At 33.5% G+C, this 12950-nt stretch overlaps 1 protein-coding gene across 1 annotated transcript; it reads left to right on the top strand.

Annotated features, from left to right (window-relative positions):
- Nucleotides 1-5168: 5168 nt before the first annotated feature.
- On the top strand, nt 5169-12042 carry LOC117920425 (splicing factor 3A subunit 2-like). Its single transcript, XM_034837937.1, has 7 exons — nt 5169-5365; nt 5635-5804; nt 7512-7588; nt 7724-7789; nt 7994-8068; nt 8158-8232; nt 11145-12042. Exons 1-7 carry the CDS (start codon nt 5214-5216, stop codon nt 11670-11672), a joined length of 1143 nt encoding a protein of 380 aa, XP_034693828.1. The 5' UTR covers nt 5169-5213; the 3' UTR covers nt 11673-12042.
- Nucleotides 12043-12950: the final 908 nt, after the last annotated feature.

Below are 12950 nucleotides of genomic sequence, written 5' to 3'. Positions count from 1 at the left end.
TGTTTTAAAATATAGGTTTTGATTTAATTTATATTTTTCTAAATTGATTCCAATTAATTTTTAAAATATTTTTTCTATCAGGGGTAGAGATTGGAGGAAGGTTGGGTGTGTTTTTGTGTCATAAACAGGTTAATGAAAATTAAATTGTAATTAGACCAAGGAAGAGGCATCTGGTTCAAGTACAAGACCTGGTGGAAAGTGGGGAAACATACCCACCGCTGCCTCTCTTAGGTTCCATGGTGATTTATCATTTTAGATTCTACTTTTCTGATCCGAATCATAGTTACTATTCATTCATAATTGATCGTCTGACCTATGTTCTCGCTTCAACCACAAGGTCAGTTATTTATTTTAATCTATTTATTATTATTATTTGTGATTCATTATATCAAATAAGTGAAAAAATGTTAGATCCAGAAAGATACATCCTTTGGTTTTTAAAAATAATTTTTATATATAATGTTTTAATTTTAATAAATAATTGTATAATTACATTTTTAAAAATTCTCAAAAACAAATTAAAGTGATTAATGTTAATTGATTCTCGTTTGAAATCAAGGTCAGATTTCGACATTCATTAACGTACAAAAGCATTTATGCTACACATCATTTGGGCGAGAATCCCATTATCTCTCTCTTTTTAGCTCACTAATTATACCATAGCTTTACGTAGCTCCAAAAAACCTACCTTTCCACTTTGTCTTTTAACCGGAAAACAACTTTTTGATTTTTCTAGGGGAGAAACACAACTGGACAAAGAAAAAATAATGTCCATAAAATTCATTCTTTTCAGACTGCGAAAAGAGAAGAAAAAAAAAATGTATCAACCGAAAACAAACTCGACAGTTTCTAAATTCTAACTACATCTGTGTGAAGTCGGCATTCGGCCTCTGGGTCTGGGCCCCAAGCTCTGTCCTGTTCCTTCCGAAACCACAATCGATCTTTTTTTTATACCGAGGTTGGTCTTCAAACATTCTTAAGAGAATTTATTTATTTATCTATTTTTTAATTGGGGAGGGTGAAATATGAACTGTCTAATTCAACCCATTTTATATGTTAGGTTTTGGTTTAATTTTTTTTTTTTACAAGCAGACAAATTTCTAGTAAAATGACGTATAAAATTAAGCACACGAGGTATGACCCGATTTCACAAGCGACTTATTAATTGAAACATACATCAAAAAACATCTTTAAGGCATATAGATCATGACCTTAAATATAAACTTAGAGCCTAACTTTCAATTATATTTTTCTCCAAATTAATAAAAGAAAATGAATTATTTAATCCTCAGTTTGTAATTTAAAGACTTAGAAACATGTGCAAAAAATTATACTATGAAATTTTAAGAGGAGCAATAATAAATCTAAAAATCGACATTGTGCAAAATCAATGTCGCATCCATTAAGCTTTAAGGAATACTTAAATAATTGGAAATATCAATTAACAAGACAAAAAATTGTAAAGAAATACACCTCCAGTAATAAAGGCATCATCACCAAATCCAATAAAGATCCGATCGACTTTTGCTTACATTTGGACAAGGTAGAGATACCGTGACACTTTGATCATCCAAGTCAAAGACATAAAGATTTCGATTTCGAGTAAAGTAAATGGAATTTTCTTTAATTCCTGCATTTTGAACAAAACAACACTTACCTTCATTTGCTGAAAGAAAAATTGTTTGTTTACCAATGTTTCTCACTTTTGTCCATGTATCTTTTGAACGGTCTAATCGATAAATTTCAAAGTTTAAAACCACGTGGCGTAGTTGAAACATTGTTGAGAAAACCTTGTGAACCACTAAAAGTTCGCCGCTAGATTCAATCAAGTAACTCTTAAAGAATATAATTCCATGTGATCCAATGATTGGTGGACTCTCATTTATCAATTTCGTAAAGCGGATGATTGATCTTGTAAAATCAGCTACTAATATATATGCCTTAGGATTGACGATGGCATAAATATGTCCTTGATGAACAATTATACTTGTCCAATCAATGAATTCAACTTCAATTTGAAAGTCTTTTTTAACAAATTCATTGTCACCGGGTTGCCATGATAAAAGAAAATCATTAGTAACAAATAAGACATAACAATTAGGATCACTTGGAGGCAACGACAAGATGCAAAATTCATAGTCCAAGTCCATAGGAGGAAGCTGAATCTTCTCCATTGAGACAAGATTTAGAAGAAAACAGTCATCTGAATCAAAATCTTCTAATATCAACCATCCATAAGAAGAGCATGCTACACGTTTATTATGCAATTCTGGGATGATTCTTGTATAATAATGATGCTCTGGGATGTTAAAGAAAGTTTGCCTTTGTTTGTTTTTTCCATGAGAAAACATAAGCCAAGGATGCCTTTCACAAGTAGGAGGAGGGAGAGAATACTGTGCTCGCTCTTCCATAATTATTTATGTTCCCTGTTGTTGTAAACTAAAAACGATCAAAATTTCAATTTTGTTTAGGCAATAAAAAAAAGTAATGTATAAAGAAAGCATCAAATTCAACTAAATTTCTCAAAAACATAATATATTTAAAAACCTCCTTAAAACAATGTTGTTGGGAGATTAATGAAGAACTTTTACATTTTGAAAGGTAAATTAATAATTTAAATAAATCAAAATAAACAGAGACAAATCAATGGAATTAGAATCTATTAAAGGGTATATAAAATAAATAAATAAAACTGAAAAAATAAATAAATAAACCGTACCTTGTTTTATTGTTGGGAATCTGGAATTGTGATCGTGAGTAACTAGCTTTTGGAGAGAGAGTTGAACCAAGTTGCAACACTAGATCAGTTTTAAGAGCCGGCACCACCAGACATATTTATAACAAGAAAATTTAGAATTTGATCCTAAGAAGGTAATTTAATATTATCAACTTCCTAGGCTTCTAGTCAATGTTGGAATCTTTTGTTTCGGTTTCCATGTACGGCCTTAGTACCTATACACAAAATTGTTTTTATCATTTTACTTACATTGACCTTCTTTTTCATATTAATCATTATTTTTAGAAATCTTTATAAATTGAATGGTATGGGAAGAAACTCTCTAAATTGTTAAAAATAGTATTTAGATTCAGAAGATAAATTTTAGAAAGTTTTTAAATTTAAGAAGAACTAATTTTGAGTAGATTCATGCTTTGACAAAAGCTTTCTCAATTAGGAATTCATGACTAAAACCAAATTGGATTATTATGGTTATTATATATTTATGAAAGTTGTTTCATGTTTGTTTCTAATTTTGAAGTAACAAGATGAGTAAAAATTAGAAAATAATTATAAATTAAATTCCTCAGGATTTTAAGTACCGGAATATATGTGTTAAGACAATAAGTCTATATTATATGTTGATAATTTTATTCTAATTATTTTTTTGCTTAAGAAATCTTTTAGATAATGACTTATTATTTGATTAAAGGTTGTTATTCATTGAATTCGAAAAGTCACATATAAGTTTAAAAATGGTTGTTAAATAAATGCAAGTTAGTTTTTTTGATAGGGTTGAATTAGAAGTTTTAATGAAGTTGAAATACCGAAAATTTAAAACATGAAATATTTTTTAATTATTTGAAAATAATTTTAAAAGAAAAATCTTTAAAAATATTTTGAAAATGAATTTAAAATTAAGAATTTTAAATAGAAGAAATTTTCAAATATTTTTTCATTTAAAATTAAAATATAAAAACTTTCCAAATACAAAAACAAATGGTCCCATATGTTTATATATATATACATAAATTTTTTCTCTTTGAAATAAAACCAATCATTTAAATTTGATGCTGAGCTCCAAACAGAGACAAGGGCCAGAGGGGTGTGGGGCGGGGCCAAGGTTTAAGAAGCGCAAAGTGGACCGGGCTCCAAGAGGCTACGCTAATGGCAAGCTAGAACTCTCTACGCACGAGAGATTTTCAATAGATTTTACTTTTATGTTTCACTACTCCTCGATTAATTGTTAATAGTAAAATTATAAACATTTTATTGATAATGGTTGTTTGATTGTCTTGTGATTTGTTAAGGTCATATCACATATGACTCTTTTTTTCAACACGGTTATTTGTTCTAATAAAAAACAGAAAAACAAGTTTAATAACTAAAAAATAGAAAACGATTTTCTATTTTAAGAACAAAAAATAAATATTTTTTAAAATTATTTTCATTTGTTTTTGAGAATTTTTTTTAAATAATTATATAAATAATGATTAAAATTTAAATACAATTTTAAAAAAATCATTTTTAAAACATATTTAAATATATAGAAAATGTGTTAAAAATATTTCAAAATTTAAAATTTTTGTTTTATAAAAATTAAAAATTATTCTCAAGAATCGTTTTTTAAACAATAATTTTCAAATATAGCTTAAAAATTTGATACAAAAAAATTAATATTCGAAAAATTCATCCAATAAGGATTTTTTTACATTAGGGTCATGATAATTGTTTTTTGAAAATAATTCTCTATTTACTAGTAAAAAAGAAAATAAAAATTTGTTTGATAATTAGAAAATAGAAAGTAGATTTTTATTCTTTCAAACAAAAAATAGGTTAATAGCTTTAAATTGTTTTCATTGTTTTAAAAAATAATTATTTAAATATAAAAAATAATTAAAAATAAAACATTAAATCTAAAATTTATTCTTAAAACATATTTAAAAATATTTTAAGTTACCAAATATACTTAAAAAACTATTCTAAAAATTATTTTCCAAAACACCTTTCAAGAAAGCCTTTCTTTTTCTTTTTTTTCTTTTTTCTCCCTGTATCCATTTTGGTAAGACATAATATTTTTGGTATGTTATTATTATTTTTTTATGGATCTTAAGTTTTCAAGATAATTGTCATTGAAATTGTATTAAATTGAACAAATTGTATGTTTTTTATAATTAAATAATAAAATGTGAAATATTGGGAAATAAATGATTTATTCAGGGTACTTTATCGTATACGGTATCGATAAGTCCCCTTGGCCTCCATAACATATTTTTCCTCCAAACATTTACTATTGGAGTGCGAGACTTTATTAGAGGCTTGTATTATTACCAAAATGAGGTGGGCCAAATTAACGTGAAGCCCAAGCTCTTATCCGTTGGGCTCATCAGTATATGTGTCTACCTGTTTGGGTTCGGCACTGGACCCAATTAAATTGCACTGGCATAACCTTTGAGTGGGGATTGTGATCTGCGAGGCAGCAGAGGGGGATAGCAGCATGGACAGAGACTGGGGCTCGAAGCCAGGGAGCGGTGGCGCCGCCTCCGCCCAGAATGAAGCCATCGACCGGAGGGAGCGTCTCAGAAGGCTTGCTCTCGAGACTATTGATCTCGCCAAAGATCCCTATTTCATGCGTAATCATCTCGGAAGGTACATCCTTCATTTTTCGTTTTTTCTTTTCACAAACCCTTAGCCTACATTTGGTTGCCTAGGACACTCAGGGAAAAGAAAAGAAAAGAAAAAGTGGGAAGGTGTTATCTTGATTATTAGGGTTTTCTTTTTCTTCTTTGAATCTTAAAAAGCTCCTTGAATTTTCTCACAGAAAATAATCCTATATATATATACTCCATTCTATTTGGATCTCCCTGTTTTATTTTATTTTTTTGTGATTTTATTTTTATGTGATTGGGCAATTACAGCTATGAGTGTAAGCTTTGCCTGACATTGCACAACAACGAGGGCAATTATTTGGCCCACACACAAGGGAAGAGGCATCAGACGAATTTGGCCAAGAGAGCTGCTCGTGAGGCCAAAGAGGCGCCTGCGCAGCCACAGCCCCACAAGCGCAAAGTCTCCGTACGCAAGACAGGTAAGGTTTTGATACGCTTCTCTGTTCAGAACTCTGGTATTGATAATGTTGTGTTGTGTTGCAATTCTTTAATTGTGAGTTATGTGATATACTTTTTGTTGATTGATTTTATTACACTTGCTTTAGAACATGGGTTGAATCGTGTTTTTTCATGAGAAGAAATTGTAAAAGGGGAATTTTTATATACTGTTGGATCCAATTCTAGAATTCGGCTGATTGATGCAAGGCATAAGAGTGCTTACTCATGGAAAGAAACCTTGTAACTCATATGATTTGTCCAGAAAAATAACAGTAAAATCATTTGGAGAACTAGAAAGCTAGGGATTGTTGCTTGACTTGGGATCAAATCTGAAGTAGTTGGGTAGGGCATTTCCCATTTTTATAGGATCTTATGTACCAAAAACAATGGTATCTCCAATTATAGCCCCTCTAGGATGTAAAATATATCTCATCTCACCATCCCCATAGTGTATGAGACAAATGTATGCATTTTGATTAGGGTTGTATTCTATGGTTACGATTCTACCATATATGTCTTTTTCATTCCATCAAAAATCGATTTTATGGTATAGACGCTTATGACCTCCCCCTCTATGCCCTGCAACAATGATTTCTCTAGCATTACAACCTTTACCACAACGATGTCAAATTATTTTGTGGATTGGATTTCAAGACGGGGGAATTTTGGTTCTTCATATCACACATCTTGTTTCTTAATAATTTAAACAAATTCTATTCTATTCTAACAGATAGAAAAACAAATCTTAAATAGGTGACAAGGTTGTTACTCCATACTGGCTGAAAAATAGGGTGCCTGCCCCTGTGACATTCAAATCATTATGCACCCTGGCCTTCTCATGTGTAAAGTTTTGCACTTTTGTGGATCTTTTATGGGCAGTTCAGTTTGAGTGAGTTGAAATAGTTAAAATCTGAAAAAAAAGAAAAGAAAAGATTATAACTCTGGTATATTTAGTGTCTTAAAATAAAAATGGGCATCGATGCATAAGTCAGTTCTCTAATTGGGTTTACCCAATCAGCAAACCTAAAACAAAAGCAGTGAAGGTTGATCCTTAAAACTCAATCCAACTGGACAAACCCACGGTCATGGTGATTTGGTTAGTTTCTCAGGTTGGACTGAAGCAAGGTGTATTTGGATTCATCAGTAATTCAAGTTTCAAAAGAGCCCTAATTAACTGTCCCTTCTGATAAAAGGAAAAAAAAGGATGCTTTATCCTTCAAACATTTACACTGGCATAACTATGCTGGGGTTATCATACGCCATGTCAGACTGTGCTGGAACTTGTGTTATGTTTGACTGCAGGAACGATTTGTTCAACTTGGACTAAGAAGTAAGATAAATTTTACTATTATTATTATTATTAGTAGTAGTAGTAGTAATCATAGTAGATATAGTAATGGTAGTAGTAGTATCTGGGAAAGTATTGTTATCACTATCATTATCAGGACTGATCATGTACCTTAGAATAAAAATGAGATATTATTATTACTACAACTATTATTGTTATTATTTGATTAGTCATCTGCTCAAAATATGATTGTTTTTTGGTTAGCCAACAATATGGTGGATATGAACTTGCAAAGCATTGTACAATAGAGTTGTTTTTGACTTAAATTTTGAAGTTTTACATAGAATTCAGGTTCTTAATCTCGAGAACTAAGTTCTATGATTCTTGGGTGTGTTTTCAGTTAAAATTGGTAGGCCTGGGTATCGGGTAACAAAGCAATTTGATCCAGAGACAAAGCAGAGGTCTCTTCTCTTCCAGGTGTGCTTTTTTCCTTTAATAGCGTGACTCATTTTTTATTAATTACAAGTTATATTAGTATATTTGTTTATGGTATGCTGAGGAGGAAGAGATGAAGGTGAAATGTTTTCCTGGCATCTTTCTTATGTAATGCAGATCGAATATCCTGAGATTGAAGACCTTGCAAAACCTAGGCACCGGTTTATGTCTTCTTTTGAGCAGGTAAGCAGTAAGCTATATTCTTTACCTGTCTCTCATGGTTAAAAAATGTTTTGTTCCTAGTGAACCATGCAGACTTTTTCTTCCCAGATTTGCCATTTTATTTATAATGCCTGTGAAGGTATAGGGATAGAATTGCATGTTTGCATTTCGAAATCAACTCCATACCTAATCTTTTGTTTCCTTTTTACATTTTCATTGGCACAGAGGGTCCAATCCTTTGATAAAAGATATCAGTATCTCCTGTTTGCAGCTGAACCATATGAGATAATTGCTTTCAAGGTACTTTAATCTCATCATTTTTTATGTTTTTGTCCTTTATTTTGTTATTTGTTATTTATATCCATGTGTTATGGTTGTATCAATTGCAGGTTCCGAGCACAGAAATTGACAAATCCACTCCAAAGTTCTTCTCACACTGGGATCCTGACTCAAAAATGTTCACGGTTTGTCTGTTTTCCTTTCCTGTTCTGCTGTTCTATATATTTTTGTAGTTCTCTGGGACCTGTACCCACCTGTGTGGTCAAAATGCCAACCAGATCCATATGCCACCTGTGAATTGAGCCCTGATTTAGGTTGTCCAAAACCTCATATGGAAAGAGCCCAGAAAAATAATTTGACTCATGTAGTGGGTCAAGTCTTGGCCATCAGACCCATTGTGTGTGTATTAATTTCTAAAGTACACTTCAAGAAAAGTTCTACAATAAAAAAAAACCATTAAATTATCTGTGTATCATTTAAACTCAATATGATTTGTTCTATATCCAGAAAAACCCAAATTATTGACTTCCATCGGAACTGTTAGAAAATTGGGATAAGTGGACATACCCTTCTTCCTCATTATCTGACATAAGTGAATGCTTAATTTTAAGGAATAATCCAAAAGGAAATAAAAATCCCCTTTTACTTCTTGCTGTTCAGTTACTCATCAGTAAGTGTCATGCATTCCACCATTTCCTCTGTCAGCAAGAAACTTTAGGACCCACCTAATTGGTTAACTTTCATAAAAGGGGCACTTTTTTTTTTTTATGTTTTTTGATTGGTAAACAAGAATGTACTGTGACGCACTAAAAAAAGTGCACTAAAGTACATGGAATGTATACAATGGCTGTCCAAAGATGGCTAAAAAAAGAAGGGGAAACAAAAAAAGACTTCCTCCCTTAGTGAGGACCCAACTAATCAATAAAGTCATACAAGGACATTGGACCTTCAACTATGTACAACTTGGTCCAAGAAAACAAGTTACAAGAGAATAAGCTTTTTAATCTTTGGATGGAGAGTTCCTCACTTTTGAATGATCTTCTATTTCTCTCCTTCCAAATTGTTCAAAAAAGACACAAAGGAGGAGTGCCCTACACATTTTTCCATTTCCTCCCAACAAAGGACCCACACCAACTTAACAGTCTCTCTTTTAGAGGAAGATAACACCCAGGATACTCCCAAAACAGAGAACAAAAGCTGCCAAAAAACATCTTGTCATACCACAATGTAGCAGAATATGGTCAATTGACTCCTTCTAGACATGACAAAGGAAACATCTATTAGCCAAGGACCACCCTCTCTTTTGGAGCTGATCTTAAGTCAGAGTTTTACCCTATGACACCTCCCAAGCAAAGAGACTCGCCTTAGGAAGAACCCAAGAATTCCAAACAATCCCTTCTAGGAAAGGGGCTGGACTCCTAGGCTCTAAGCAAGTGTAAAGCGACTTCATAGAGGAAGTTCCACTCTTAGTCTCCAACCAAATCACCTTATCTTCTTCTCCCACATCCAGCCTTATCTTGTAGCATTAAAAGAAAATGCTCCACACTCTCAATCTCCCAATCAGCTAGACCCCTAAAGAACCTTAATTATTCTTGCTTTTTTTTTTTTTCATTCTTTTGTTATTTTTAATCAGAAACAGAAGATGTATTAATTGTGATACAAAGTAAATGAGAAGGATGAGGGATCCTCTCCACAATATACAAGAAATTGATCAAAGTATGACTAAACTCCTCAATCCCGAACTAAGCTCCTCTCTTTGCTGTCCAGCCCTTTTGATTTATAAATCAAATGCCATCTGAGCTGATTAACTTTGCGTGAAATGCATTGAAAGGCTTTGGTACACGAGGCCTTGAAGGGAGAAAAGAAGTGAAGTAGATCCTACAAAATCTCCATCATCCTCCACTTTTCCTCAAAGATCCTAACATTTCTTTCTTGTCATACAATCCAAGGCATTGGGGGACAAACATTTCTTGCTATTTTCTTCAATCCAACCCAACCACCATAGCAAAGTTCATCTCCAGTGTAATAGTCATCATGATCTTGCCACAGTCATCTGAAAAATGCATGGGCACTCTTCTCACCACCTATGCACCATTATAACCACCATTCTTTTTCCTTTTGATTAGAAACATATCATGGCAACCATTGAGGCCAGTCATTATCTTCTGCCTCCATCAAAGCTTACTACCGTAGACCCCCACTGAAGTAAGTATCAAAATTATCAACTGAAATTATGGCTGCAAGTTAGTTAGGGTCAACCCAAGCCCAAAATAACCTTTGCACAAGCTTGGGTTGATTTTCAGTTGGTTCAATTGGGCTCAGGTTAAAAAGTTAACCTGACTTAATAAGGTTGTTATTTTGCACAAGCTTGGGTAGATTTTCAATTGGTCCAATGGGCTCAGGTTAAAAAGTCAACCTGACTTAATAAGTTTGGTCCTGGCTAACGGCCTCAAGCAACAAAAGTTGAACCCTTTTGTTGATGTATAACATATTTTCATCATTATTAAGCAAACCTTAAACCTTTCTTAAAATATTTAAACAAACTTCAGTAGACATGATGCAAACACTTTACAATTAGGTTCTCCACTTATTCTCTCTCTCTCTCTCTCTCTCTCTCTCTCTCTGAATCTGTCATTTTTTTGCGACTCAATATGATATAAGAGAAAAAACTATTAAGCTAGGTTGGCTTGGCCTTCACGGAGACATTCATATGTTGGGGTTGGGTTAATCTCTAACTTGATCCAATCTGCCTGGGTTTCAGCTCCAGGCATGATGACCAAGTTGGCAAAGTTTTCACCATCAGAATCACTTTTAATCAACATCTCTATCATAAAGTCACATGCTGTATGTTATTTTATTTGAATAGAGTACAAGTGATTGAATGTCTTTTGCAATGGGCATCTTAAATACTTATTTTATCAAGGCTATTTGATTTTTTTTTTCTTTGCCATATTTTAAATATGTTATTAATAAAACATCAACTTATGCATGTCTGACCTGCCACCTTGGTGGGGTTTAGCCACTGATCTGGTTTTGAGAAACTTTTGGATTATTTGTGAGTTTTCTATGACATAGTTCCTTGATGCCAATTGTACAGTTGCAATTGTATTTCAAAACCAAGCCACCAGAGGCAAACAAGCCTCAGCCTGCCTCTGCAGCTAATGGTACAACTGCTCCTGGTGCCCCACCAAGGCCTTTGCCCCCACCACCTCAAGCTCCTCCTCCACCTCCTCCTCCACCACAGGGACTCCCACCAGGTGCAACAATTGCTAATCCTCCAAGAGGACCACCGCCTCCTATGCCTGGAACCTTGCCGCCACCTCCACCTCCAATGGGAAATGGGCCTAGGCCTATGCCCCCAGGTGGAGCTCTACCCGTTCCTCCACCTCCTGTTGGCAGTGGCACAATGGCAAATTTCACTCCAGGGACTCAGATGGCTAGGCCTCCCTCAATGATGCCTCCACAAGGTTTTCCAGGACAGCAGATGCAGGGTCAGGGGATTCGCCCACCTATGCAGCCTCCTAACATGGGCAACAGGTTCCCAGACCCCAATGATGCCTCCACAAGGTTATCCAGGATAACGGATGTAGGGCCAGGGAGTTCACCTTCTTATGCTGCCTCATAACATGGGACAACAGGTTCCCAGACTTACATTGTCTTTGTAAGTTGATCTTTAAAGTGGTGTACCAAGCTGTGCTCTGTTCCAGATGCATTTTGCTCTATATCTACAAGGAACCCATTGTCTGAGATACACAACAGTTGCGATCTGATGGTCTAATTGAATTAGAAAGTAGATCTGATTACTGAACTATGTAAACCCGTTGCCCTTAAAGATGTTTGTATGTTTTCTGCTATACTTTTTACAACTTCCTATGTGTATTTGGATGTTTATTGAGTTTTTGAATATTTTAATTTGCTGTACGCCTAATCATTTTGAGCTATTTTCATTTTTTTAAAACGGGACTTGGATCAAAACTGTAATCTATTTTGTATCAGCTAGCATTGTCGAAAACTATTTGCGGAGGGGATATGTGATACTTCCAGGATTGTACTTTCAAGTCTCAATCAATTACAGCATTATTTCTAATGAATATGGGCACAACTTAAGCAGGATAAACCTGAAAATTCTTTTGTGCTATGTGTTTCTCATCATGCATGATGGAAATGGAAATGGGAAGAAAATAACAGTTTTTTTTTTTTCTCTGGTAGAAATTTTTTTTTTACATATTTAATTTGGAACATGAACAAATAATTTAATTTCCACTCTTACTTTTCTTGCTCGTGAGAGATGAAAGCAAGTCTAGTTGAAACAAGACTGGTAAGGGATTCCCAAGTTTGATAACGTTTCCTAATTGAATCTAATATAGGTCTTGATTCGCTGAGCTTATTGTTAGCAACATACCTAGGTAAAGAACAGCATTGTATGCTTCATGAAGCATCTGTGTTTCCTTTTAGAATTCAAGTATTGAAAGTAGACTACAAATTGCACAAGAGTGTTTTTGCCATCTAGTGTTCTCTTGTGCTTCAGGAATCTTTCAAATTCCATTAAAGATGTCATGTTTTCTAAATTAAGCAAACAAAACTTATACCAACAAACGCTTATATGGTCTTTTCTCACAAAACACTAAATCCCACAAGACTTATACCAACAAGCACATCTGTCTTTTTCACCTCAAATCTCCTACCTTCGCCTTCGCAAAAGGACTTGCAGATTCCGGTTTAAATGTTGATTTTGAGACCTTAGGAACTAGATTAGAATAATGACTTTTTCTTGGGTCTTTTAATGCTTTCTTTTCTATCTTTCAAATAAGTTTTTCAATCTTGTTTTTACACCAAAATCCTAATTTTTTTAGTCATTTCATTAATAATAATAAAAAAAACAAATAAAAAAAATCTTCACCCT

The sequence above is a fragment of the Vitis riparia genome, chromosome 8 (genome assembly GCF_004353265.1).
Source record: "Vitis riparia cultivar Riparia Gloire de Montpellier isolate 1030 chromosome 8, EGFV_Vit.rip_1.0, whole genome shotgun sequence".
NCBI classification, from domain to species: Eukaryota; Viridiplantae; Streptophyta; class Magnoliopsida; order Vitales; family Vitaceae; genus Vitis; species Vitis riparia.
The sequence above is the reverse complement of the archived record's forward strand: the minus strand, read 5'-3'. Positions and strand labels throughout refer to the sequence as shown.

Coding starts and splice junctions, on each gene's coding strand:
- LOC117920425 (XM_034837937.1), top strand. CDS start 5,214: ATGGACAGAGACTGGGGCTCGAAGCCAGGGAGCGGTGGCGCCGCCTCC. Junction 5,366..5,634: donor ATGCGTAATCATCTCGGAAG/GTACATCCTTCA, acceptor GGGCAATTACAG/CTATGAGTGTAAGCTTTGCC. Junction 5,805..7,511: donor AGTCTCCGTACGCAAGACAG/GTAAGGTTTTGA, acceptor GTGTGTTTTCAG/TTAAAATTGGTAGGCCTGGG.